Raw genomic sequence first — 24,387 nt, 5'->3', positions numbered from 1 at the left:
ATCCATACACACTCATTCACACACATACACTATGGACAATTTAAGCTTACCCAATGTCTTTGGACTGTGGGGGAAACTGGAGTACCCAGAGGAAACCCACGCAAACAAGGGGAGAAAATACAAACTCCACCCAGAAATGCCAACTGGCCCAGCCTGGGCTCGAACCAGCAACCTTCTTGATGAGAGGCGAGTGTGCTACTGTCTGTATGTATTTTTTTTTTTTTTTTTTTTTTTAAACTAAAGCCCAATTACAGCAACTATTTTGGTGTTACAAGATAGGTATTGGCAGGGAGAGCATGCTTATTTGTCTTTTAAAAAAGATCTTGGCATTATTTTATCTCATCGATATCTTAATGGGCCCACCATAACTTTATGATCTTTAGCACAGATATTTTGTCGCTCGTTGCCCTTACCAGAGTAGAGAAGCCTGGCACCACCTTTCTCTGCTTGAGGTTGGTTTCTCCATCCAGATTTGCAGTCTCCATATGACACACTCCATTGGGGTCGGACGTGTGCAGGAGCAGGATATCTGCTGGGATGATTTCATTAGAGAGCACTTTCACAAAGTCCCCCACCCGAACATCCTTCCAGCGCCTCTCCACGAAACACATCAGCCTCCTGCAGAAGAGCAGAATTAATACCTCAGACGGACCTCTAATGATACACTGTGGTCTTTCAGAGTCACATAAAGGCTTATGCTTATGAACACAGCACAGTACAACATTAGCTTTCTATTAAGGCAAGAAACTACTAGTGAATACTTTCCCTTGTGATTAATTAAATTAAAAAAACTTTTTTAATGTAAAGTTTTTTTAATTACATTGCAAAAACGTTATTAAGACATTATTTAATTTAATATGTGTTCGATTGTCTACATTTATAATCACAAAAATCTAAACATCTGATGAAGTCAGTATACAAATTCTTGTTTAATTACTTTGACATCATAACCAAATGTCTGTTTTTTTACAGAGGGGATTGTAGCAATATCTATTAATGTATCCATTATTCATAAAAATAAAATAATAATAAATGAATAAAGTAAATGAATAAAATAAATAAAAAAGCTCTGGCAACATTTAGTCCAAATTTCAAGCAAAAACTGTGATATAGATTATTAGAGCATTAAATTTAAGATTATTTATAGCAAATCTTGTTTGGTAACACTTTACAAAAACAGTTCATAATGTTTATTTTACATATTAACACATTATTCGTGTACTAAGTATGAGTAAATGCATGAGCTAATCATAAACTAACTTAACATGAGTCACAAGAGTTTATGTGTGAATAGCGGCTACCTTATTAACTTGTTAGTACATATTTGTTTGTAAATAAATGTATTAATTACCACATTCGTTTATGATTAATTTAACCATCGTGAACTGACATTATGTTAATTCATAATTCTATCATGACTTTACTTGAAGGGGCACAACACCATTAAATTTAAACAAACAAAAATCCAATGTTTTACTCCAGAAAAGTATAAGAAGTATCAGTCCCCCTGAATTATTAGACCGCTTGTTTATTTTTTTCCTGAATTTCTGTTTAGCGGAAAGCAGATTTTTTAAAAAACATTTCTAAACATAATAGTTTTAATAACTCATCTCTATTAACTGATTTATTTTATCTTTGCCATGACGGCAATAAATATTATTTTACTAGATATTTTTCAAGACACTTTTATACAGCTTAAAGAGAAATTTAGAGGCTTAACTAGGTTCATTAAGTTAACTATGCAGGTTAGGGTAATTAGGCAAGTTATTGTATAATGATGGTTTGTTCCGTAGAGTATCTGGAAAAAAATTAGCTTAAAGAGGCTAATAATTTTGACCTTAAAATGTTTTTTTTTTTAAATTTAACTGCTCTTATTCTAGCTGAAATAAAACAAATAAGACTTTCTCCAGAAAATAAAGTATTAGACATGCTGTGAACATGTCCTTGCTCTGTTAAACATCATTTGGGAAATATTTAAAAAAGAAAAAATTCAAAGGGGGTTTAATAATTCTGACTTCAACTGTATATTTTAAATCAACAGGTTTTTAGTTAAGCACCTGCTTAAAGTGCACATTTTGTGCGATACTTGTACAGTACGACAGTGCATTCAGTCTCTACTGTGTCTCAATGTCAAATGTCAACAAAGAGCAAACAGCAGAAGAATAACGCGACCTTTAGGTATGCTGTTCTGCATGCATAACTGGGTTGGGTGGTTCTTTATCGACTGTCAGAGCTCCAGAGAAACGTCACAGTCACACCTCACACACAAAGCAACGCAAAGCAAAGCAAAGCAAAGCAAAGATGTATTTTAAACATAACTTCAGGGTGGAGTGCACATATTCTCTTAAAATAGCTGTCAACTTACAGAAGATCTTTGAAAACTCGTTTCATGTTTTTGTGAAAAGGAAATGTGGGTGAACCTTAGCCACCTTATATTTCACCTCAACGACAAAGAATAGATCAAATGTGAAATTATACTTTGCATAAAGAATAACAGGCAATCTATATACCTGTTAATGTAGCTGCATTTCATGCAATATGATACAGACATTTTTATTGTAAGATTATTTTTATTGCATGTTATATATAGTTCATATATATAGATAACTCATTTCTAATATCTGATTTATTTTACAAATAATTTCAATTGCCATTTTGCCATTATGGAAATTTGTGCCCTAAAGATGTACAAAGTTCTTAGGGGATTTGAATAACACAAGGGTGAGTAATTAATCACAGCATTTTTATATTTGGGTGAACTAGCCCTTTAATCCACATGTTTATCAACCCACGTTTCGACCATTTCTGTTTACTCACTGCAGAAACTGGAGATTTACTAGATCTGCCTGTTGTTGAATACACCAACTGACATAAGAGACTTCACAAAGAAAATGTGCCAAAGGAAAGATTGTTGGTAAAGGGTTACCAGTATATACTTACATAAAATTTATTTAGCACAAGACTTCTTCAGTGCTGTTTCTGAAGGTTGGGTCAATCTTAACACATTAACTTCACATCCATAATGTACCATTACTAAATAAATTTGTATTATTTGCAATTCACATCAAATTATTACATGAGCTTTTGAAGTTGGAGTTAAAGTTTACTTTATAATTCTCACTGCTAGGCAAATAAATCCCTCTTAAATTCTCTTTTTCCTTTAATGCAACCCCAAATCCATTTGAATCATACCACCGAGTCAGACAATTATTTAATTATGATGTTTTTAAATAATACAATGGCTGACAAAAGAACACTAGCTTCCCAGATCAGACAAGGCTAATGCTGTTTTGTGCAAAGCAAGCATTTCTCTGAATGAAGTGCCTGATGTCTGTTTCAGATAGTGGTGTAAGATAAATCTTCCAGAAGGACTCACTGTTTGCAGTCTGTGATTAGCGAGACGTCTATTTCTGGCATTTAACTGTCAGTCAAAATGTGTGAGTGTAAAGAAACGATGATGTGTGAGACAAGCACCTGCTCTTGAATATGAGAGAAAACACCTCTTGCCATTTCACAGCACTCCAGTGCATGCTGAATTTGAACTCATTTCACAGCCTTTAAAGGGGACGCATCATGAAAATCGAATGTTTTTATGTTTAAGTGCAATAATCGGGCACCTAGCGCAACTCAGAAAAAAACAACAAATTTATTTTGATAAGCCTTTTTCTGCAAGCATGTGGAAAAATGAACCATTCAGATTTATTTTTCTTGGTGATGTATGATAGGAATATTATTATATATTATTACCACCCTTAAAGTGTTAGTTCACCCAAACATGAAATACTGTTGTTAATTACTCTCTCTCTCATGTTTTTCTGCAACCTTTATTCATCTTCAAAACACAAATTAAGATATTTGAACTCTCTTATCCTCTATTTAAAAACATTTACATTCAAAACATTGTCAAATCATTAAATGTTAATTTAGTAGTTCAACTGTAATCATACCAAACCTATAAATATAACTTTGTTGACCTTTGCCTTGTCTCCAGCATCAGGCCAGTGTGTGCATTTACTATAGGCAATACAACATATTGGCATTAGAGTCAGCAGTGCAACACACAATGCGTTGTATTGCTTATAGAAAACAATGATAAAAAATGATCTGATACAGAAGAAATGGGTGAAGTTTTACACGTTTTTTTTATTTTTTTTTAGTTTTTTGGCCCACAAATGTGTTTTTTTGCAGCTTTGTATGGTTACATTTTAACGACTAAAGTCACATGGCATGTTTTGGACATTGAACATTCAATTCAAGGCAATTCGTAATGTTTTAATTTAGTGGCTAATTTGTATTAATTCGTATGATCTCATTAGTAAAATTCATTACAATTTGCTCATCCCCAAATGGTGTTTGGGTTTAGGGGTGGGGTTAAGTGCTACGGCCTCCTTTTTAAAATCGGACTGAACAAGCCAATAAACTGACAAATTGTAAAATTGATTTGACAGAAATGTTATGTTTTACAGCTAAATTCATTCATTCGTTTTCTTTTCAGCTCAATCCCTTTATTAATCTAGGGTCGCCACAACGAAATGAACCGCCAACTTATCCACCATATATTTTACGCAGCGGATGCCTTTCCAGCTGCAACTCATCACTGCGAAACACCCATAAACTCTCATCCACACATACACTACAGACAATTTTAGCCTACCCAATTCACTTGTACCACATTTCTTTGGACTTGTGGGGGAAACCGGAACACCTGAAGAAAACCCATGCAAACACGGGGAGAACATGCAAACTCCACACAGAAACACCAACTGACCCATCTAAGGCTCGAACCAGCAACCTTCTTGCTGTGAGGCGACAGCACTACCTACTGCACCACCACATTTTTCAGATAAATGTAATATTAAACCTGTATTTTGTTTTTGTTATATTTTATTGCTGCTATTGAAGCGTGATATTGTGCATAAATACTGTTCGTTCATTCATACAATTCGGTATGATTTGCTCATCTGCAAATTAAGTTTGGTTTAGGGGTGGGGTTGGGTGCCACGCCTCTTTTTCGTACTTTGTAAAATCTTACATTTTTTTTACGACTGAACTCGAACTTGTATGAATTAGCCACTAAACTGACAAATCGTAAAATAGATTTGATGGCAATGTTGTTTTTTACAGCTAAATGTAATATAATGCTCAGCCATTGTTCATTGATTTACTTAGCATCTTTATATTGGTGTTTTTCATATTTTATTGCTGCTATCGAAGTGTGAAATTGCTCATAAATACTATTCATTCATTCGTACACTTCAGTACGATTTGCTCATCCCCAATAGAAAGTTTTGGTTTAGGGGTGGGGTTGGGTGCCTCCTTTTTAAAACCGTACATTTTCGTATGACTAAACTTGTACGAATTCATAAGAGTTAGCAACTAAGCTGACAAATCGTAAAATTAGTTACAATCATACTAGAATGTCTCAGGACAATTTCTGTATGAGAAGGAAGACAGAGCTCTCACAATTCATCAAAATATCAAAGTTTGTGTTCTAAATATAAACGAAGGTCTCAGGGGATTAGAACGACAGAAGGGTGAATAATTAATCACAAAATTTTCACCGGTGAGTGAACTAAACCTTTAATCTGCACATTTGTCGATCCGGGGCTCCACCATTTCTGTTTACTCAATATAGAAACTGGAGATTTACTACGTCTGCCTGTTGCTGAATAAACAAACTAATAAAAGACTTCACCAACTCCTGACCACCGAGCCTGTGAGGATAATGTTGAATTTATATTTTGAAGGTAAATACCAACACTTTAACTTCACATCCACAACAACTATGTCACTTCAGATTTTGAGAATGTAAACAAACATCCTTTCTGAATGTGCTTGTTAACATGCTGTGTGGTTAAATGTGGCTCAAGTTGCCAATGTCAGCAGTATTCACAGAAACAAGAGCTACCTGTATGTTAGAATGCCACAGGTCTATGGCACCAATGCGCTTACCTCACACCAGCTATGGGGGGGTGAAGGGACAGCGATAGAGCCAATTCGGTGGATGGGGATGATTTGGAGGCTATGATGGGTAGGGCTAGGCCAGGGGTGGCCAACCCTGTTCCTGGAGAGCCACTTTCTTGCAGATTTCAGTTGCTACCAATATCAAACACACCTGAACCAATTAATTACGACCTGAACACCACATGATAATTACAGACAGGTGTGTTTGATATGAGTTGCAACTGAAATCTGCAGGAAGATGGCTCTCCAGGAACAGGGTTGGCCACCCCTGGGCTAGGCGGTATATCGAGTTTTACGGATATATAGATATGATTCCCCAACGTAATGCAGGATTATTCCATATCTTTCATCAATATGGTTTGAGGTCATACATGTGTGGAACAGACCATTCCAAGGTAGCACGCGAGCTCTACTTGCACAAATGAGCGCATGTGCAATTGAATGATTCACTCCCTGAGTCATACTAAAGATTTGTTAATAATGAACATTTCATTCAAGAACGAACCATCACTACACGCAACATGGAGAACCATGCAGTGCCGGTGTTGTATCGAAATCTGACTTCCCGGACAAATTTGACTCCCCCTTGCGTGCACTCACATCACACAGCTCCTGCACCCGTCACAGCGATTTATAAGAAACCTTTTATCGATCATTTCGTCTGCAATTGACAGCAAGAATGAAAGTAGAAGCCTTGTCAAATTGACATGTAGCACCTGAATGTGTTCAAAAGAATTAAAAATGTCAAAATATGGTGAATTTATACCACATTTTGAAAGTGAAACCATCTCATATTAACTGATTATGAGTTCAGTATTTATTACACGAAGGTATCTTCTTTACATATATTATAACACATTTAGCTCTGCGTTCTGGTCTGTTATTGCATATCGACTTCAATTTCAATTATATTCTAATCATTGTATTTCTTTATTTATTCTGTTTAATTGATTTATTTATTTTAGCCCTTTAACTGGAAGACGTGATTTGATATGCGTGTATGCCTAGTGTACAAACAGTTGGTGGTTTAAACGATTATTAAAACTTTTTTTTTTAAAAAGGAAAAAATGCATACATACATTTGTCTACCAAATAATTCTATTCATATTTTAATATCTCGCTGTTAGCTACTCTTTTACCTAGGGTTTGACAATATGGCAAAAATTTATATATATTTATTAATTTCGGTCGATACATTATAATTCCGATATCGATATGGACAAAATTAAAAAGCCAGGAAAAAAACTGCCAAGAACGCACACATTGTATGCCTATACCTACAAATGTCAGCAAACTGAATTTGCAAAGTTTATAATACCTCCAGGCTCTTACAACTTTAAAAAAATAATAAAAACAGTTGAAAAAACGTATGTTCATTTTTTATTCGTATTTAGCCTTTACAAACAAGAAATGTGAAATAATTAGCTTGACCAACGTGATGAACAGAAATTTTTTTCAGCAATGTTTTTTTTTCATATGGTGAATATTTAACAATCAAAATAATACCAAAATATTACAATTATGACACCCACATCATAAAAAAAAAAACTGAAAAAGAATGATAATTAGGATAATAAAAAAATCAAAAAAGGTATAGGCTACGTTAATATTTGCAATAGAAAAGAGTAGTTTGAGTAATTTTATATTCTGGTTGCTTTTCATTTTAAACGTCCTTTAGGGGTTCTATCTGTCTATTTATATTTGTGTATGTAATTACCTAATTAAAAGGTTTAACATAAAATAGTTCTTATATATTTTATATAGTCTATTTATTTATTTAGACTAATATTTTATATTATTTTATGTAACATGTTCATTATTCAACAGATTTAATACCTCTGTTATTCTCATTCTTTCCATTTTATCAGCTTTGCAATAACTAGATTCCTGATAAATATGTTTGTGAATTTTATTTTGTAAATTTGTGCGAGTGCTATTGACCTTATTCTAAAATGCGGAAGTGCACCTGTTTTCGCGATTGTCTTAGATCTTCCGATTCAGTCGCCTAAGAAGAGCGGAGCTGTGGCAAAATAATGGATAAAAAGAGTGAGGCTATGGACAAATAATTAAATAAATGAAAAAAAGTGCAACTGCGACTGCTGTTTTCTCCGTTCGCCATGCTGGAGAGAAACAGTCTGCGCAAATGAAGCACAGAGTTGGTTTCATTGAATACAGCTCTCATCTGATTGGCTGAAAGGGACGAGTAGTCCTGACTCTGGCAGGAAAGTCTCAAAAATACACACATCCAGGGGAAGTCGTACGTGAATGTGCAAATCCTCTCTCATTCAGGATGAACTCGCAAGTTTTAAACGTTCAAAACATTTTGTACACTCTTATACGTTTGCAAATGGTGTTTTGCATTTGTGAAACGTATTTTATGAAAATTTATTTTTATTTTGTGCACGTGAAATTTTTTTGTGAATATAAATAAATATTTTCCGCATGTGAATTTGGTTTTATGCATGTGAATTTGGCTACGCATGTGTACAGTACATCGTGTCTTTTACATGAATTTCTTTTGAGACTTATCTGGTTCCATACAAATTTGATAAGCTATAATATATGATCTGTGCGATGTTGAGCTAAAATATCTTAGAGGACAAATTCTTATAAAATCTTGTGAAAGTTAAAAACTATTAATCATAATCAGAATTTCATGTCTCTGATAAAAAGTCTGGCACATCGTTTGTATTCAGTTGATGTTCACCACACATGCAAACTACAGTACAAGTAGGTGCGCCTACAAAGTATCTTTCTTTGATCTAATCCACCAATATATCTGCATTCCTCTCTGTTAAATGCCAAGAGATAGACCAAAAGTTCACATGTCATTTGTACAATAAATATTTACTCTAACAGAAGCATGACGAACCATGCATTACGTTGGAAAGGTGCATGCATGTATTGAGTTAAGCTTAAAAACCATTTTTACAAGGTCGGTGTGACTCAACAGGAAAGGAGGCATTAGTTCCACTGCAACCTACTCACATTTTTGTGATCCAAATGCATGCCGTGTTAAACGTCAACGCTCATGCATGCTAATGTGAAATGGGAAGCCTGTCGACTGTTTGGTAAAGTTTGCCATTGTTTACAGCAGATGTATTTCTTAATGAAAGTTCGGGCCAGTATGTTCTATTACAAGGAAAGATATCTATAAATAACTACCTGCCACACTCCTGACAATTTCTCCTGCATCCCTCCTCCACACCAACTGCCCCTCTCCTCTCCACACATATGTCCAGGAGACTGATTATAGACTTCAAGCTGAAGCCAGACTCTTTTTTTAGGTATTAGGCAAGTTTAGTAAAGCAAATATCACTATTACTGGTTCCAGAGGAGTAATGTTTATTCAAATAATTGGAGCAAAAGCGTATTGAATTGCAATTTGTAAAAAAAAAAAAAAAAATGATGATGATTTTAGTAATGGGACTTCCGGTGCGCATGCACCTCTTATTCCAAGTCAAGAGCACCCTTTTGATGGACACTTATTCTGGAGTCTGGTGAAATGTGAAAGTGAAATACAATTAGTTTAGGTTATATCTAATGGAAATATATGGTCACAATCATCTATTATTTGCTCCAGAACAAATAGGTGTGACTGCAATGTTATGTTTTACAGCTTCAAGTAATGTTAAAACTCACCTATTATTTATTTAACTAATTTAAAAAGTAAATATATATTTAAACAACAGTTCTGTTTGGTTCAATAATCAGATTGGCTGATAGCGGTGTAAAATTCTGCAATAACAGCACTCGTACTCGTACAGCCCACAAAAAGTGACAGCCGATCAATAAACACTACAGTTTGACAAATATTGCAGCTGCTGGACAACATAATGCACTTTTGAGGCTTTTTCAGGTGAGAATGTAGTTGTTTAGAAAGAGCGCGTCGGCATCCATCCTGTCATACTGAGCAGAGCAAAGACCACAAAATGGTGACAGAGACCAAATAATAAGCCCGTATAGGAGGAAAAACTCAGTGTAATTTTAAACTACAGCTGATCAAACCATTATAAATCATCATTACAAATAAAACAGGTAAGTAACTTTCTAAAATGATCTCTCTCTTTTGTATGTTGTAGTGCTTTATTTATACCGTAGTAATTTTGTAGTGTTTGCTTTGCTTTGGCTCTTTTGGGGTTAATTATTGTGATATCCCGATTGCAACAGAGAAATACTGGGAATTGTCTCTAGACTGATGGCATTTCATGCCGTTCAGACTTATAATCTTAAAATGTGAGCAAAATCACTTGTTTTGTGATCACTTTAGACATTACGCTAGAGAATCATTCAAATACTACCTCTAAAGTGACGTTGGTGAAGTAGCAATGGTTTCTGCTGTTCTGACGTAAACTGCAGATGTGAATGAATGGCGGAAGAAAGTAGTTCCCCATAAAAAAAGGATTTGAAGACTCTCCGTGTTTGATTTTCTTTGTTATCTACACGATTATGCCATCCAAGTGTTGTATACATGCAATATCTAACTCCTAGCAGTGTGATTTGGCTGTATTTTGTCACTGGTGGGACACTTTAAGGGAGCTGATCCCACCGAACGTGCTTTTACATTCCAAAAACGTAAGCACACCACGATGCCTTTTTGTTCACGACTGAACCAGCTGGGTATTGTACACGAGAGCTGCTGTTGATATTGATAAAATTTTAATATTTAGTAATATTGTGATACTCAAGAAATCAGGTAGAAAACAATAGCAATTACCTTTTAGCGTGATTTAAAAATTGCTAACATGTTTAACATTAACATTTAGCATTCATATGTTTCAAGAATGAAGTAAAATGTTACTAGAAGAAATCAGCATGTTTCTACTGTTTCTAGTTTTTCACTACATATCGCTAACACAAATTAGCACAGATAGCATACCGAGTCTTGAATGTCTGACCCGAATTTGGCTTAAGCTTGATCTCTAAAAGAAGATAACATTTGTTTGAAGATGAAGAAGCATGACAAGGAGTCAGTTCCAATGTTTTCCAAGCATGAAAATGCGGAGTTCAGTCTGAGTTCAGTCAGTCAGGTTGAAATGAAGTTTTATGATTATTGAGCCAGGCTCCTATGTAAACAACAAAATGACATCACTAGACTATCATGAATCACAGTCCTTCAAGGGATAACCATATGTAGACAGCACCCACCCATCAAGGAGCCAATCAGAACATCATAGCAACACCCTGGCGACAACCACCAACACCTTACCACCATGGTAGTAAATTTTGCAGCCATAAGATTTGTTCTTGTTTTCTTTAGCAAATGTAAAAATCCTGTTTGCTAAACGAGCACCAGAACTATCTGCTTATTTGACCAAATATTCCACAGCAGTAAAAAACGTCATCAGCAGGAGCAAATTAAACAGCCAAGATAGAATAAGCATCACTTCGTCTGCCCTGAGCTGTTTTAATGAAAGGGGCTATGATTATGTGTGTGAACAATATTATAAAATTCTCTCCCTTTGGGGTAGAATAGGAACTAATCAATCATAACCGCTGGAGGAAAGCACCACAGTTCATTCACGTCCAATATAAGAGGGAAACGTGCACATTACAGGCATTAGCAACACTGTACAGCGTAAAAGCGTGTGAAGTATTAGATTAGCGTAATGATTTTGTTGCTTTCAGACAGAAGGTCCCCTTGTGGAGCCAGTGGAACGAGGGATTGTCTGACTGCTGGGAACTGTTTGAAATTCAATTGTTTATTTACGGGTATGAAAAATCCAGCATGATAAAACAATGTCATAAAAAGGGAACAGCTCTTACAAAGAAAGCGAATAAAAACATTGCGCGCTGGTTGTCGTGCGTCACGGTGCATAAATGTAGCAGATGTTGCCTGTATATTTATTTTCCGGAAATCACAAGCTAGATTAAACAACACATTTACTTTATAAATTTTGCACATTTAATATTCCTTTTATATTACAGCAGTTCAGTAGTTGTACTGATACTTTGTGGTTAGTAACTTTGTCTCTTCTGGTCCTGTCAACGAAAATACAGTGAAACAGATTCTTGAAAGTACAGTAGCTGTGTTTTGCTCCTGAATGGTGATTCAGTAACACTATACTTCATATTATTCAATGATATCTATTCGTATACATGTATATTTTGGAGGATTTAATGTAGAACTGTAGAATAGTATCTTTTTGAAAAGGTATTGATATTCTGATGTATGACGTATCGATGTATGACACAATGGTGAATGACCAAACAGAACTACTAATAAACAAGAGGTGCTTATAAATCTTTTTATTTATTTGTAGAGCTTGTTTTGTGTTTGGACTTGGCCATTCAAAGGTGCATTTCACAAACAATGAAATAACATGGCTGAATTATAATAGTATGATGCGTCGTTTGTTAAAAGAACAATGTAGTGAGGAGTGTTTCCCAAAACCGTATTGCTCTGTCGCAGATCCATTATTTGAACAATGTTAGTTATAACGTTAAACACCCATATTGATGCTCTAAACAGGGTGGTAACAATTTGTTAAGAGATTTTTTTTTTTGTGCAAATTATATTGTTTTACACGCATAAAAAATCCAATTTTATTTTTGGTGAAAACATGCACTCATTTTCTATATTAATTGAAATGTATGTATACGACACATATAGGACCTCAATAAGTTTCCTTTACAATTACTATTGAATATATTCCATATAAAATCACTGAGCTAACACGTATTGTAATCTCATATATAAATCATAAATTGTTAATGATTGTCTGCCTAATTTACAGTAGGCTATTTATTATGTCTGTGTTCAAGGTGGCATAAATGTTTTCAAATATATTCTCAATATGAAGATCGCAAAAACTGAACTGTAAAATTACTTTGAAAGCAAATTATATGTAAGAGAAATTACTCCATGACTAATTTCAAGTTTAAATGTTCAAAACTAATAGGGCATAGGGAGATAATTGTGAAAGAACACAACCACAAATCATGCTTCTAACTACAGCTCTAAAGGGTGTAGTTGCAAGTATACAAGTTTGCGATGAATTTTCAGAATGAACAATGGATTTGGGAAACGGCTAGTCAACAAACTATGTTTGTAACGATGTAATTTGTGACCTTGGTTGGCTAACAATGGAAATGCACCCCAGGTACATAAAATTAAAACTATTTCTCTCCTTTTCTAGTAATAGTAATTTTTAAAAAGTCTGTCCCTCCAGAATGTTTCAGGGACATATCTTTACATACAGTATGAATGATTTTAGGATGTTCTTTTCTCAAAACATTATTTGCAATTATCAGAAACATATTTGCTTCTGTTCTTGTGTTTTTCTGTGAAAATTCAGAAAAAAATCTGGTAAAATAAGTTTTAAGTTCTAAAAACGTAGAAAAACTGAAAGATAATCAGTAAGAAAAAATGGTTAATCTTTTTTAGAAATAGGTCAAAAGAGGGTTTTTCTGCGATTTGGAAAATGAGTTCCTAAGATGACATGTCTAAACCTTTTATAACTATTTAGAGACTTTTGTGAAATTCATGGATGTTAAATTTTGAAGAACCATCAAGAAACTTTTTAAAAAGTGAGTTCATTGAGATCAACCATAGGCAAAAAAACAGAAGTTTTTAAAACTTATGTTTATGATGAACATGTTCATCACAGGGTTTCTGCAGGTTTCACCAAGTTATATTTAAGACTTTTAAAGATATTTTTAAGACCATTATGAATAAAATTTTAGACTTACAGATGCTTTTAAGGATTTTGTTTGAATATTCCAGTTGGAAAAGATTTTCACTTGCCCTATCAAAAGTTTTACTGGAACTGGGATTGTTGGTTATTGTATGGGTGTTAATGGTTAGATTGGGTAGCTATACATAAGAAAAATTAAGATTAAAACAATTTTTAAAACCTACAACACAATATTCCAGTAGATTTAAGACGTTAAGGCCTAAAATTTAGCTTTTGAGATTTAAAACATTAAAACTCATCATTTTCTCAATACTTACTTGTTCCAAACCTGTTTGGCTTTCTTTATTCTGTTGAACATAAAAGAAGATATTTAGAAAAATGCTGAAACCCTGAAACAATTAAGTTTTTTATTGTTGAACACTAAATAAGATGTTTTAAAGAAAGCTGAAAATTGGTAGCCAGTTAAAAAAAATTCTACTTAGTGTCCAACAAAATAAAGAAACGTATAAAGCTTTGAAACCACTTGAGGTGAGTAAATCTACATTATTGGGTGAATGATCCTTTTAAGTGAAATCATATAATAACTAAAATAAAATAATAAAATGTAATACTGTACATGCTCTGCACTACTGGTTCCAAACTAAAGACTTGCAAAGGCTTCAAAGCTTAACAATAAAGCAGCCTACCAAAGTGCTTATCATCACCTAATTGCAGCTAATGAATCAGAAGCCACACATTCACAGAAAATTCAAATGAAACAGTATTTTTAACTTATGAGAAACTGTAACCTATCCAAGCGTCCTCTGTAGCTCATATAGCGTTTAATACAGTCATGCCAACAAAAAGCTGCACCGGTTGATCTGTTCACAGTTAGGGATGCAGGAATGAGGTCTCATCTCTCACTGAATAGTGCTGTGCTAACAACCTTGAGCTGAAAGAACTTGCATCATCAAAAAAGCTCACCAAAGGCTCTTCTTCCCATGACAGCTCAAAAAGTTTGAGGTATCAAAGACCGAAAGACTTCAGTTCTATAGAGCAGTGATAGAAAGCGTATTAACTTTTTTCAATCACACAGTGATATGGCAACTCCACAGATCAGCAGAAGAAGTTGGGAGGATGGCATTGTGCTTTCTGCCTCAGAAAGTATTGAATATGATCTGAAATGTAATGTCTGGAAATTCAAGACTCTGCATATACTGCACCAATCCCTACATCACTTACTGTATACCAGTAAACCTTATTCTGAGAACTGAGCCATCATTTACACAAGTAGACAGTTATTCAAAAGTTGAATGGTCATTGATGGTTATTTCTATTGGTGTCAATACTGTACAATTTAAAAGGAGTTTATTTATACCAGATTTGAGATTTAGATACCTATAAAAAAATGTCCTGCTTTTTTATTAAAAAATACCTGGAGAAAAAAATATATATTCTATGTGAAATATTTTTTTAACCAGCCTGCAGTTATTATTTGCCTGTTTTAAGCACAAACTCTTTCATTTTATTTGTGTTTCTCAGTAAATGGATTGCGATTTGACAATATATATTTAGATATTTCTACTTGTAAACAAAACAAAAACACAGTACAAGAAAATAGTTCTTTCAGTATGGATTATGTCCTTCTTCTATCCGTATATAGTTTGCACAATGCATATACACTCACCAGCCACTTTATTAGGTTCAGCTGTCCAGCTGCTTGTTAACGCAAATTTCAAATCAGCTAATCACATGACAGCAACTCAATGCATTTAGGTATGTAGAAAATGGTCAAGACGATCTTCTGCAGTTCAAACCGAGCATCAGAATGGGGAAAAAAGGTGATTTAAGTGACTTTGAACACTGGCATGTTTGTTGTTGTCAGACGGGCTGGTCTGAGAATTTCAGAAACTGCTGATCAACTGAGATTTTCACGCACAACCATCTCTAGGGTTTACAGGGAATGTTGCAAAAAAATAGAAAATATCCAGTGAGCGGCAGTTCTGTGGGCGCATTGTTGCCGACCATGTCCATCCCTTTATGACCACAGTGTACCCATCTTCTGATGGCTACTTCCAGCAGGATAACGTCTCATGTCATAAAGCATGAATCACCTCAGATTTCTCCAACATGATAATGAGTTCACTGTACTCAAATGGCCTCCAGTCACAATATCTCAATCCAATAGAGCACCTTTGGCATGTGGTGAAACGGGAGATTCACATCACATCATTCACATGAGCTGACAAATCTGCAACAACTGTGTGATGCTATCATGTCAATATGGACCAAAATCTCAGGAATATTTCCAGTATCTTGTTGAATCTATGCCATGAAGGATTAAGGCAGTTCTGAAGGCAAAAGGACATCCAACCTGGTATTAGTAAGGTGTACCTAATAAAGTGGCGGTGAGTGTATATGATTAAAATTTATATATAGGCTGCAAAGTGCTCCAATATATTCTCCATAATGTCTCTCCATTGTGCGTTCATTTTGATAAAAGTCTAGTTAGCCACACACATTTTATTTCGTATAGCATGAACTTATGCACAACAAATAAATAGATTTAGATTTCCGGTTGGCATTATGCAAAGTTTTGCCTGTTATTTCTGAATACAAAATAACCCAGCTGCCTAAGACATGGTTAAAACAACAGCAAAACACATATTGCAGGAGTAGGTTTTTCTAACACCCCCTCTGGGCATGACAGTCATGTCAGGACAGCAGTGGGTTTGAGTTTTTCGGACTGACCTGAGCCCGTTCCTGCCCGTGTGCTTCTGGACCACCTGGTCTCCCCCTCTATGGAAACACTCTGGGACTCACAAAATGGAGCAGTGGCTTAGCTCCAAATAAAAATGAAAGAGACTAAGTAACCATAGCAATAAGTGATGGATTTGGAATCTCTTTTGGAAGTAAAAATATATCTCAGGGTGTACCTGTGACTGCTGCGAAATCTCTCTCTCTCTTCTCTCTCTCTCTAACCCGTAGCCTCTCAGTCCTTCCACCTCTCAAGTGTGGTGAATTACTCATTTTATTTCTTCCCCACCAGCTATTCAGTCGTTTTAAAATAGATCTAAACCATGCCTCTCTGTCTACCCCTCTGATGCAACACAATCATGAGGATCTCGTCAAAATGCACACAATGCGTTGGATGCAAGACATTGTGAGGCTCTTCAAAAAGAAGGGAAAAAAATCTCCCACACAAATTTTATTTCTAGGTCAAAAATTCCCATGGGGTTTCGAAACACAGATGAAGTGAAACACAAATTCAAGCGAGTCTCTGCACCACGACAGAGCTCACAGAAACATGGGGAGAAGGAGAGTGAGAGAATGAGAGGGATGTGGAGAGGCGAGAAAGAGCACAGAGAGGCACTCGACTTAGTCACTATATTGTCACAAGCAACTTTGCGTTCATGAACCCTATTGAAATCAAAACCCATTTTCTGATGTATAGCACCTAACAGAGAATGCACAGACCTAATGATTTTTTTATCTACATTCTCAATACATATCCATTACAGTATATGTGAATGAATCAATATAAGAAACACTCCACTTTTTTGGAAATTAGCCCATTTTACAAGTCACCTAGAGGTAAACAGTTGAGTTTTACCATTTTTAAATGTATTCAGCCTATCTTTGGGTCTGGCGGTAGCACTTTTAGCTTAGCGTAAATCATTGAATTGGATTTTTATTGGATTTATATTTTACTATTTAAAGCTCGACTCTTCTCTAAATACATTGTTTACTAAGACCAATGAAAAATGTTAATTTCCAGGTCAATATGGCTAGGAAATACACTCATTCTGGTGCATCCAAAAATTTGGATCAACAATGATGTTATTTTATGCAGTGCTTAAAAGTAGTTCCCATATAGGTAACAGCACTGTGTAATATCATCGTTCCTGTTATATAGTCATGGTATGGCAACAAGTTTCTAGGATATTACGCCAAAACGAGACATAATTTTTAGTGATATTGACCTAGAAAATAGCAACGTTTAATTTTCCATTGGTCTTAGTACACTGTGTCACTACAACAGGGTCTTGATTTAAATAGGAAAATGATCTAAACTCTTTTTTAAAATGAGATGTTTATGGTCTAAACCAATTCTATAATGCTAAAGCTAAAAGTGCAGATGCCAGACCCAGAGATTGGCCGATTAGATTTAAAAGTAAAATGAGCCTCTTTGCAAAAAAAAACTAAACGTGGAGTGTTCCGATAAGCGTTACATAAGCTTTGTATTAAACTGAACTGAATCCTCATTGAACTAGCTACTAGATGAAAAACTGATAAGATACTAGAGCGAGATATAATTTCTAGCCATATTGACCTAGAAAACTAAACGTTTAATTTTCCATTGGTCTTTATAACTACAGAAAGGTCAAGCTTTAAATAGGAAAATTATTGTTTTTTGAGCTAGAGGCTTATGGTCTAATCCAATTCAATGATTACTGCTAAGCTAATGCTAAAATTGCGGCTGTCAGACCCAGAGATCAGCTGAATGAATTCAAAAATGGTCAAACTAAACTGTTTAACTCTATGAGCCTCTTTGCAAATAAAAAGTGGAGTGGTCCTTGGAGCATTACATAAGCTTTTTATTGAACTAAACTGAATCATCATTGAACAAGCAACTGAATTAAAAACTGCCTTCTTTTGAACAATGTGCCTAATGATTAATAAACTGAACTGTTTCATGAAACCTTATTGCCTGTTGTCTTTGTCTTTGTAAAGTTGTTTTGACTATTTCCAATCTATAACCACTATAGAAATAAAAAATTATTTACACTATTAGCATTAAAAAAAATGTTTTTAGCATCTTAGCATTTGACATACAGCAACTTGTGATTTCAAAGCTGATCCAATGGTAGAAAATAGCTCATGGAACTTACTAATTCTGTAATTCTGTACATTTTTGTGTTTGTTTTAAACATAATCTGCATCTACATCGCTTTGTGTAACCTTGGACTGCTAGTTACCTCATACTACCTCCCTGCACATTAAGACACTGTCACTTTATCATATTTACTATACTGTTTTGCATCATACTGTTTTTTTGTTTTTTTTGCACTATATACTGTTTCGCATCTGCACAACCTGGTTTGCACTCCTTGCCATATGCCCTTAAGTGCAATTTGTTTTGTTTAAAATTTCTAAACATTTTTAGATTACATTATATGTGTAATTGTATTTATTGCAAAATTCTACTTTTTGTATTAATATTATATGCACCTACAGGGTCTGAGAGTAACATTGAATTGACAATAAGGCTTACTTTGACTTTGAAGTAATAATAATTGAACTTATTTAATAATAATAATAATAATAATAATAATGATAAAATTATAACAATAATAATAATATTAATAATGATAAAATAATAATAATAATAATATAATAATTCAACTGACAATGCAATAATATATTTTAAGAAATCATTTAACATGTAAATCTGATTATAATAAAGTACCAATCAATGACTTTTATTGGTGATGTGTGAGCTGTTTACCTTCTGAATATGAAGCAGGGCATATTGTTGAGCTGTTGGTCAGTCTGGTACCGCCGGAAATCCTCCCAGCCATCCTTGACAGCGGTCAGTGCCAGGATGATACAAATGGGAATGAGAGCCACCTCCGGCTGGAACGCGTTCACCACTGGGATGAAATTCAAGATGGCCAGGCCCACAAAATAAATGTTGGCCAAACGGTGGAACTGCTCAAATAAGTTCATGGGGAGGAAAGACCACAGTCTGTATTTGTTGGTTTTGATGGCGTTGCCCTCATACTGCCGGTTCGGTTGTTCACGTTTCCTCAGGTCTTCGAAGGGCAGGTTGGAGACCACCTTCCTGATGGGTCTGTCCTGGTCCCTGTGCCTTGTCCAGCCACGTTGAAAAAGGGTCAAAGGGCTTGTCCAGGTCATGATGTCTCAGCCAATCCAAACTTTCCCTGCATGACACTTTAAATCCTGGGTTTTGGGGAATTTGGTAAGAAGCTGCAATGTATGCCTCTCACATCACCTGTACGAGTGAGACTAAAAAAGAAAAGTGTGGAGAAAAAGAAAGAGAGTGTGAGTGAGAGAGAAAAAGAGAGGGAGAGAAAAGTGGGTTGAGTCAACACCTGTAGAACTCCCCTGACCGCTCTTGATAGGAAAAACACCTGTCTGAAGTGAAGGTATGCTGTCAGAGCAGTGCATGCCACAGATACAGAATCTGAATCAAAACTGAAAATCAAGATTCAAAGGCACTCCAGTGACCCAATTACATTAATCAAAGCGGTGTGCAGAATATACTCAAGCTCAGGGCAGCCGTCCGCATTATTAACTGTGTACGTTCTTATGTTCACTACAGATACATCGTTCTCATTACCCTGACGAAAGCCTGGACACATGTGAGGGAATTTGCTTTTATTTCCAAAAAACATTTAAATGATGAGATAAACATGTAATTGTTTAAATGTTTATAGAAATAAACGTGAATTCTTTCATATAAGTCCAGGCTACATATATGTAGATTTGTGTTTAAATGCTAAAATTGGATTTGTATAATATACTCTCAGACTAGTAAAAAAAAATATTGTAACACAATGCTGGGCTATACAGTATAAGGCCAAACTCAACTGTTGGGTTAAAAAATGTCATTAAAATTTAATTTAAAAAAATTACCCAACACCAGGTTTGTCCATATTTGACCCAATGTTTTGAGTGTTTGACAGAGTACATTAGTATAGAATACAATTTTTTTTTTTTTAGGTGTTTTAAATTTTTTGTTCTGTGAACATTTTTTATAGTTGCAAAACAATATTATTTATTAATAAATAAATAAAAAACATAACCAAAAACTAAAGTTAAGGGAATGTTTATGTGTTTTATGTGCACAAATCAGAACCTTTTGTAGGTTTTATAAAACCCAGGCATAACACCTCACATAGCAAAATTTCTCTGGCCCAGCTCTGGCCCACACAATCAGGTTTTGCTTGGCCCACATGCCGCAGTGAATTACGATACATGGCTGGACCAAATCTGGCTTCCAGACAAGGGCCAAACATGGACCATATCTGGGCCAAGTCTCAGCCAAGTTAATAACTCATAACTGGGCCTAAACTGGGCCAGATAGATTGGTGTGTCACGATTGCAATGAAATTGATAAACCCATGAAGTGATGCGCTTTAGGCACACTATGGGCAGACTTTTTCTCAAAGTGACCTGATTGGTAGAATTTTTTTTTTACTCAAAAATTATTTTATGTATTTTAAATTTGTGTCAAGGTTGGCCAAACTCATGTGGCCCACTTATCAATTTTTAAAATCTGGGTCAAATACTACGTTTTACATCTGGCCCAAATCTTGTGTGCCACCTTAAAGACGGTGCCACCTCTGCCAAACCCGGGCAATGTTTGGCTCACATGCTGTATGCCAGTGCCGGTGAATGGCTGGTGTCCCAGCTTTATGCCAAATCTGGCCCAGAATTCTTTGCTACTAAGGACTGTATGACAATGTTTCAGATGACTGTTCTAGAGTCTACAGCTAATTGGTCTGTTGGATTCTGGAGTGCATTACAGGTCTAAAGAAAAGTACAAATGATAAATGATCTTAAATAAAACAAATAAAGATGGTTTAAGTATATAATTTCACTCACCTGTAAAATGGAGGCCATGTGAATGGTTTGTGAGCACAATTAAGGGCACACAGCATGCCATTTCATCTGATAATTGTAGGAAATAATTCCAAAAAGCAACTGACTGTTTAAAGCCACAAAAAACAAAACAAAAATGCGATGTATATAATCAGCTGGAATCAGCTGAGGTGAAGAGCTGGCGACCAGCGAGACCTAGCTGTCACTCACTTGGCCACGCCATTTATTATGCACAACAGATTAATTTTCATTTTGGCTTAATCCCTTTATTAATCTGACGTCGCCAAAGTGGAATGAACCGCCAATTTATCCAGCATATGTTTAATGCAGTGGTTGCCCTTCCAGCTGCGACCCATCTCTTGGAAACATCCATACACACTCATTCACACTCATACACTACGGACAATTTAGCCTACCCAATTCACCTATACCGCACGTCTTTGGATTGTGGGGGCAAACCAGAGCACCCAGAGGAAACCAATGCAAACACGGGAGAGCATGCAAACTCCACATAGAAACACCAACTGACCCAGTCGAGGCTCAAACCAGCGACCTTTTAGCTGTGAGGCGACAGCACTACCTACTGCGTCGTAGACTTGATATAACTTCATATAAATAATGAGTTATAAAAATAATTTACCCCCTCACAGTTTTCATAAAGGGTAATTTTAGCTATATGAACCAAAATCAATCTTTGTACCAGGCTGTAAACACCTTTTTTTCTGCTGTAAAGTTGTCCATTTTAACTGTGGGCTCAATAGAAACTTGCTCTATTATGGAGCCAGGACTAGCAGAATGAATTGCCGTTTCCGTTACTTCCATGTTTGCTTCACAGGGGAGAGCAGGAGGTTGCTGCATAGTTCCAATAATAATTTGTATTAATAAAAAAAAAAAATAGTTTCAAGGGGCATTTATATAACTTTTTTTTATTTGTTGATTACATTTATTTGTATTTATTTATTAATATTTGTTATCATGTTTTTAATGTATGAAAATTTTGCAACAAAGCATAAATGGAGCAAAGCATAAAATCTTTCATATATATATATATATATATATATATATATATATATATATATATATATATATATATATATATATATATATATATATGATCTATTTTGTCTAATCTAAATGTTGGAAGCTACTTCCATAGTAGGAAAAACAAATATTGAAGACACTTGTTACAGGTTTCCAACATTTTTCAATATCATTTTGTGTTTGTGCGTTCAACAGAAGAAATAAAATCATAAAGGTTTGAAACCACTTAAGGGAGAGTACATTTTAATTTTGGAATGAACTATCCCTTAAAAAATAGATAACCATCATACTGGGTTTTTTCTTATGGGACGTTTGTCTGACATTTACAGTTTGCAAGCAGCAGAAAGCTTCTCTTCTTTTCACTTAGACATAGAAATCATACTTATGTTCAGGATAATGCCTACAGAACGATTGAGTAGGCTACTTTACAAAGATGCCAATAATTCGAATTGTAGCCTCACACAGCCAGATAGTCTGTAGTCTCAAATATACTTCCCATAACTAACATTACAGTGGAATTTTAATTACCTTGTCTGTCAACTTGTCACTGGTAAACAACAGCAAACATTGCCACATAACCATGACCAGTTGATTTTCCCACTCGTCATTTTTGTTGTCTTTATTTTCTTATTGGGAGGTGCAGCACCAACGTTACTAATTTGTCAGAAGCGAGTTTTTTACATCCACGAAAAGAAAATAACATCAAAGCGAGTATATTAGGGCACTGCATCTCGTTTAGTCCCTTTAGTATTTACGTGTGCACGTGTGAGTCTGACCAACACAGCTGGCTGCAGTTCATTTAATGACCTCCGGCCTTCAGGTGTCGCTAATAACAAAGGTTTCAATTCAGCTAGTGTTTTCAGCCAACTTCCAGTGAAAGCTTAATGTGACTATTTTCACATTTATATGCTTGCTTTTATAACATAGATGTTGTAATGTAATTGAAATACATTAAGTTAAGCAATGCTTGTCCGGGATGAGACCCACTTTATAGTAGGCTATATACTGTATCTATCAGGCAGTGAAGATCATAGATTTTTCAAGAGATTAGATCTAAAATGTGGTAATTTTGTAATGGAAAGACAGTTTACTTGAAGCGCTTGAGCTGGCTGACTGAAAATTAAAAGTCTTTGTTCATACACCACATTGTAGCTAATAAGGAAAAGAAAAATAAAAACTCCAGTGTTCATGTGAAATCTTGTTTACTGTTTCAAATGCATCCCAGAAAATGACTTTAAATATAAGTCTTTGTTTAATATTATTTTTAATTTAATATTACATTTTCCTTTTTTATTTCATAGTGATGTTCCAGTTATTATAAAAATTGTAAAATAGCAATAATAAAGAAGCGTCTAGTGTATTTTAAGGATCCATCAGTCAGTCATATGAAGGACTGAAAGTTCATAAAAAGATAAACCTAATGAACAGGTGCTTTCAGAAGGCAGGAATGTAAGCTATATGTGCACATCAATTGTAATGCAGACAAACTTGTTTGGAGGCTTATGTCACCATTTTTCACAATACTGTAAAGACCAACGTGTAATTTCATCTGACGTGAGTGCAAAAATCAAATCTTGACTTTTTTAATACCACAAGACGTCAGGGGGACATCACAAAGCTCAAAATTAACGTCACCGTTTGTCAAGTCGTATGAAAAGGAAATAACTGAGAAGACATTATAGAGAATTAGATTGTTTCAGAAGGAAATCATTTCAGAATCATCTGTCACGTCTTTGGGTTCTTACAGTATAGACCTATATGCACCAATATTCAAGTGTATTCACACTGCAATTACATAGCCTTTATAAAGCTATAATATTAATGTTCTAAATATAACATTTCATATTCAGAATAAATATACAGATGAAACTTAAACCACCAGGTGGTGTCAAGCCTTAACAAGTGAATCACCTGATCATTGACTCACTCTAAAAGTTGAATTGTTTAAGAGAAAATGTGGAAGATGCAAATTTTCTGTTTTGTTTAGAACATAATACAGCAAAACCAATCACAATTGCAAGATGCAAAATGCAAGAATTTCTTGTTTGCAGAATAAATATAACTATTTTAAATAAACCCCAGACAAACCCCATCTTGCTTGCTGTTGAGCCTAAAGGAACCGTATAACCAAAAATTT

General features: G+C 35.0%; 1 protein-coding gene across 1 annotated transcript in view; it reads right to left on the bottom strand.

Moving 5' to 3' along the window:
- The window catches only part of atp10b (ATPase phospholipid transporting 10B), a 65,495-nt gene extending 45,889 nt beyond the window's left edge, over positions 1–19,606 (bottom strand). The window contains exons 1-2 of the mRNA XM_087281425.1: positions 19,090–19,606; positions 414–618 (exon numbers count right to left, since the gene is read on the bottom strand). Coding sequence (XP_087137551.1) covers positions 414–618; positions 19,090–19,499 — 615 coding nt within the window. The 5' untranslated portion in view covers positions 19,500–19,606. The remainder of the gene's footprint in view (positions 1–413; positions 619–19,089) is intronic.
- Positions 19,607–24,387: the final 4,781 nt, after the last annotated feature.

Source organism: Danio rerio, chromosome 14 (assembly GCF_052040795.2).
Source record: "Danio rerio strain M-AB ecotype USA chromosome 14, GRCz13ab, whole genome shotgun sequence".
NCBI classification, from domain to species: domain Eukaryota; kingdom Metazoa; phylum Chordata; class Actinopteri; order Cypriniformes; family Danionidae; genus Danio; species Danio rerio.
This window is presented reverse-complemented; position numbering and strand designations above follow the sequence as displayed.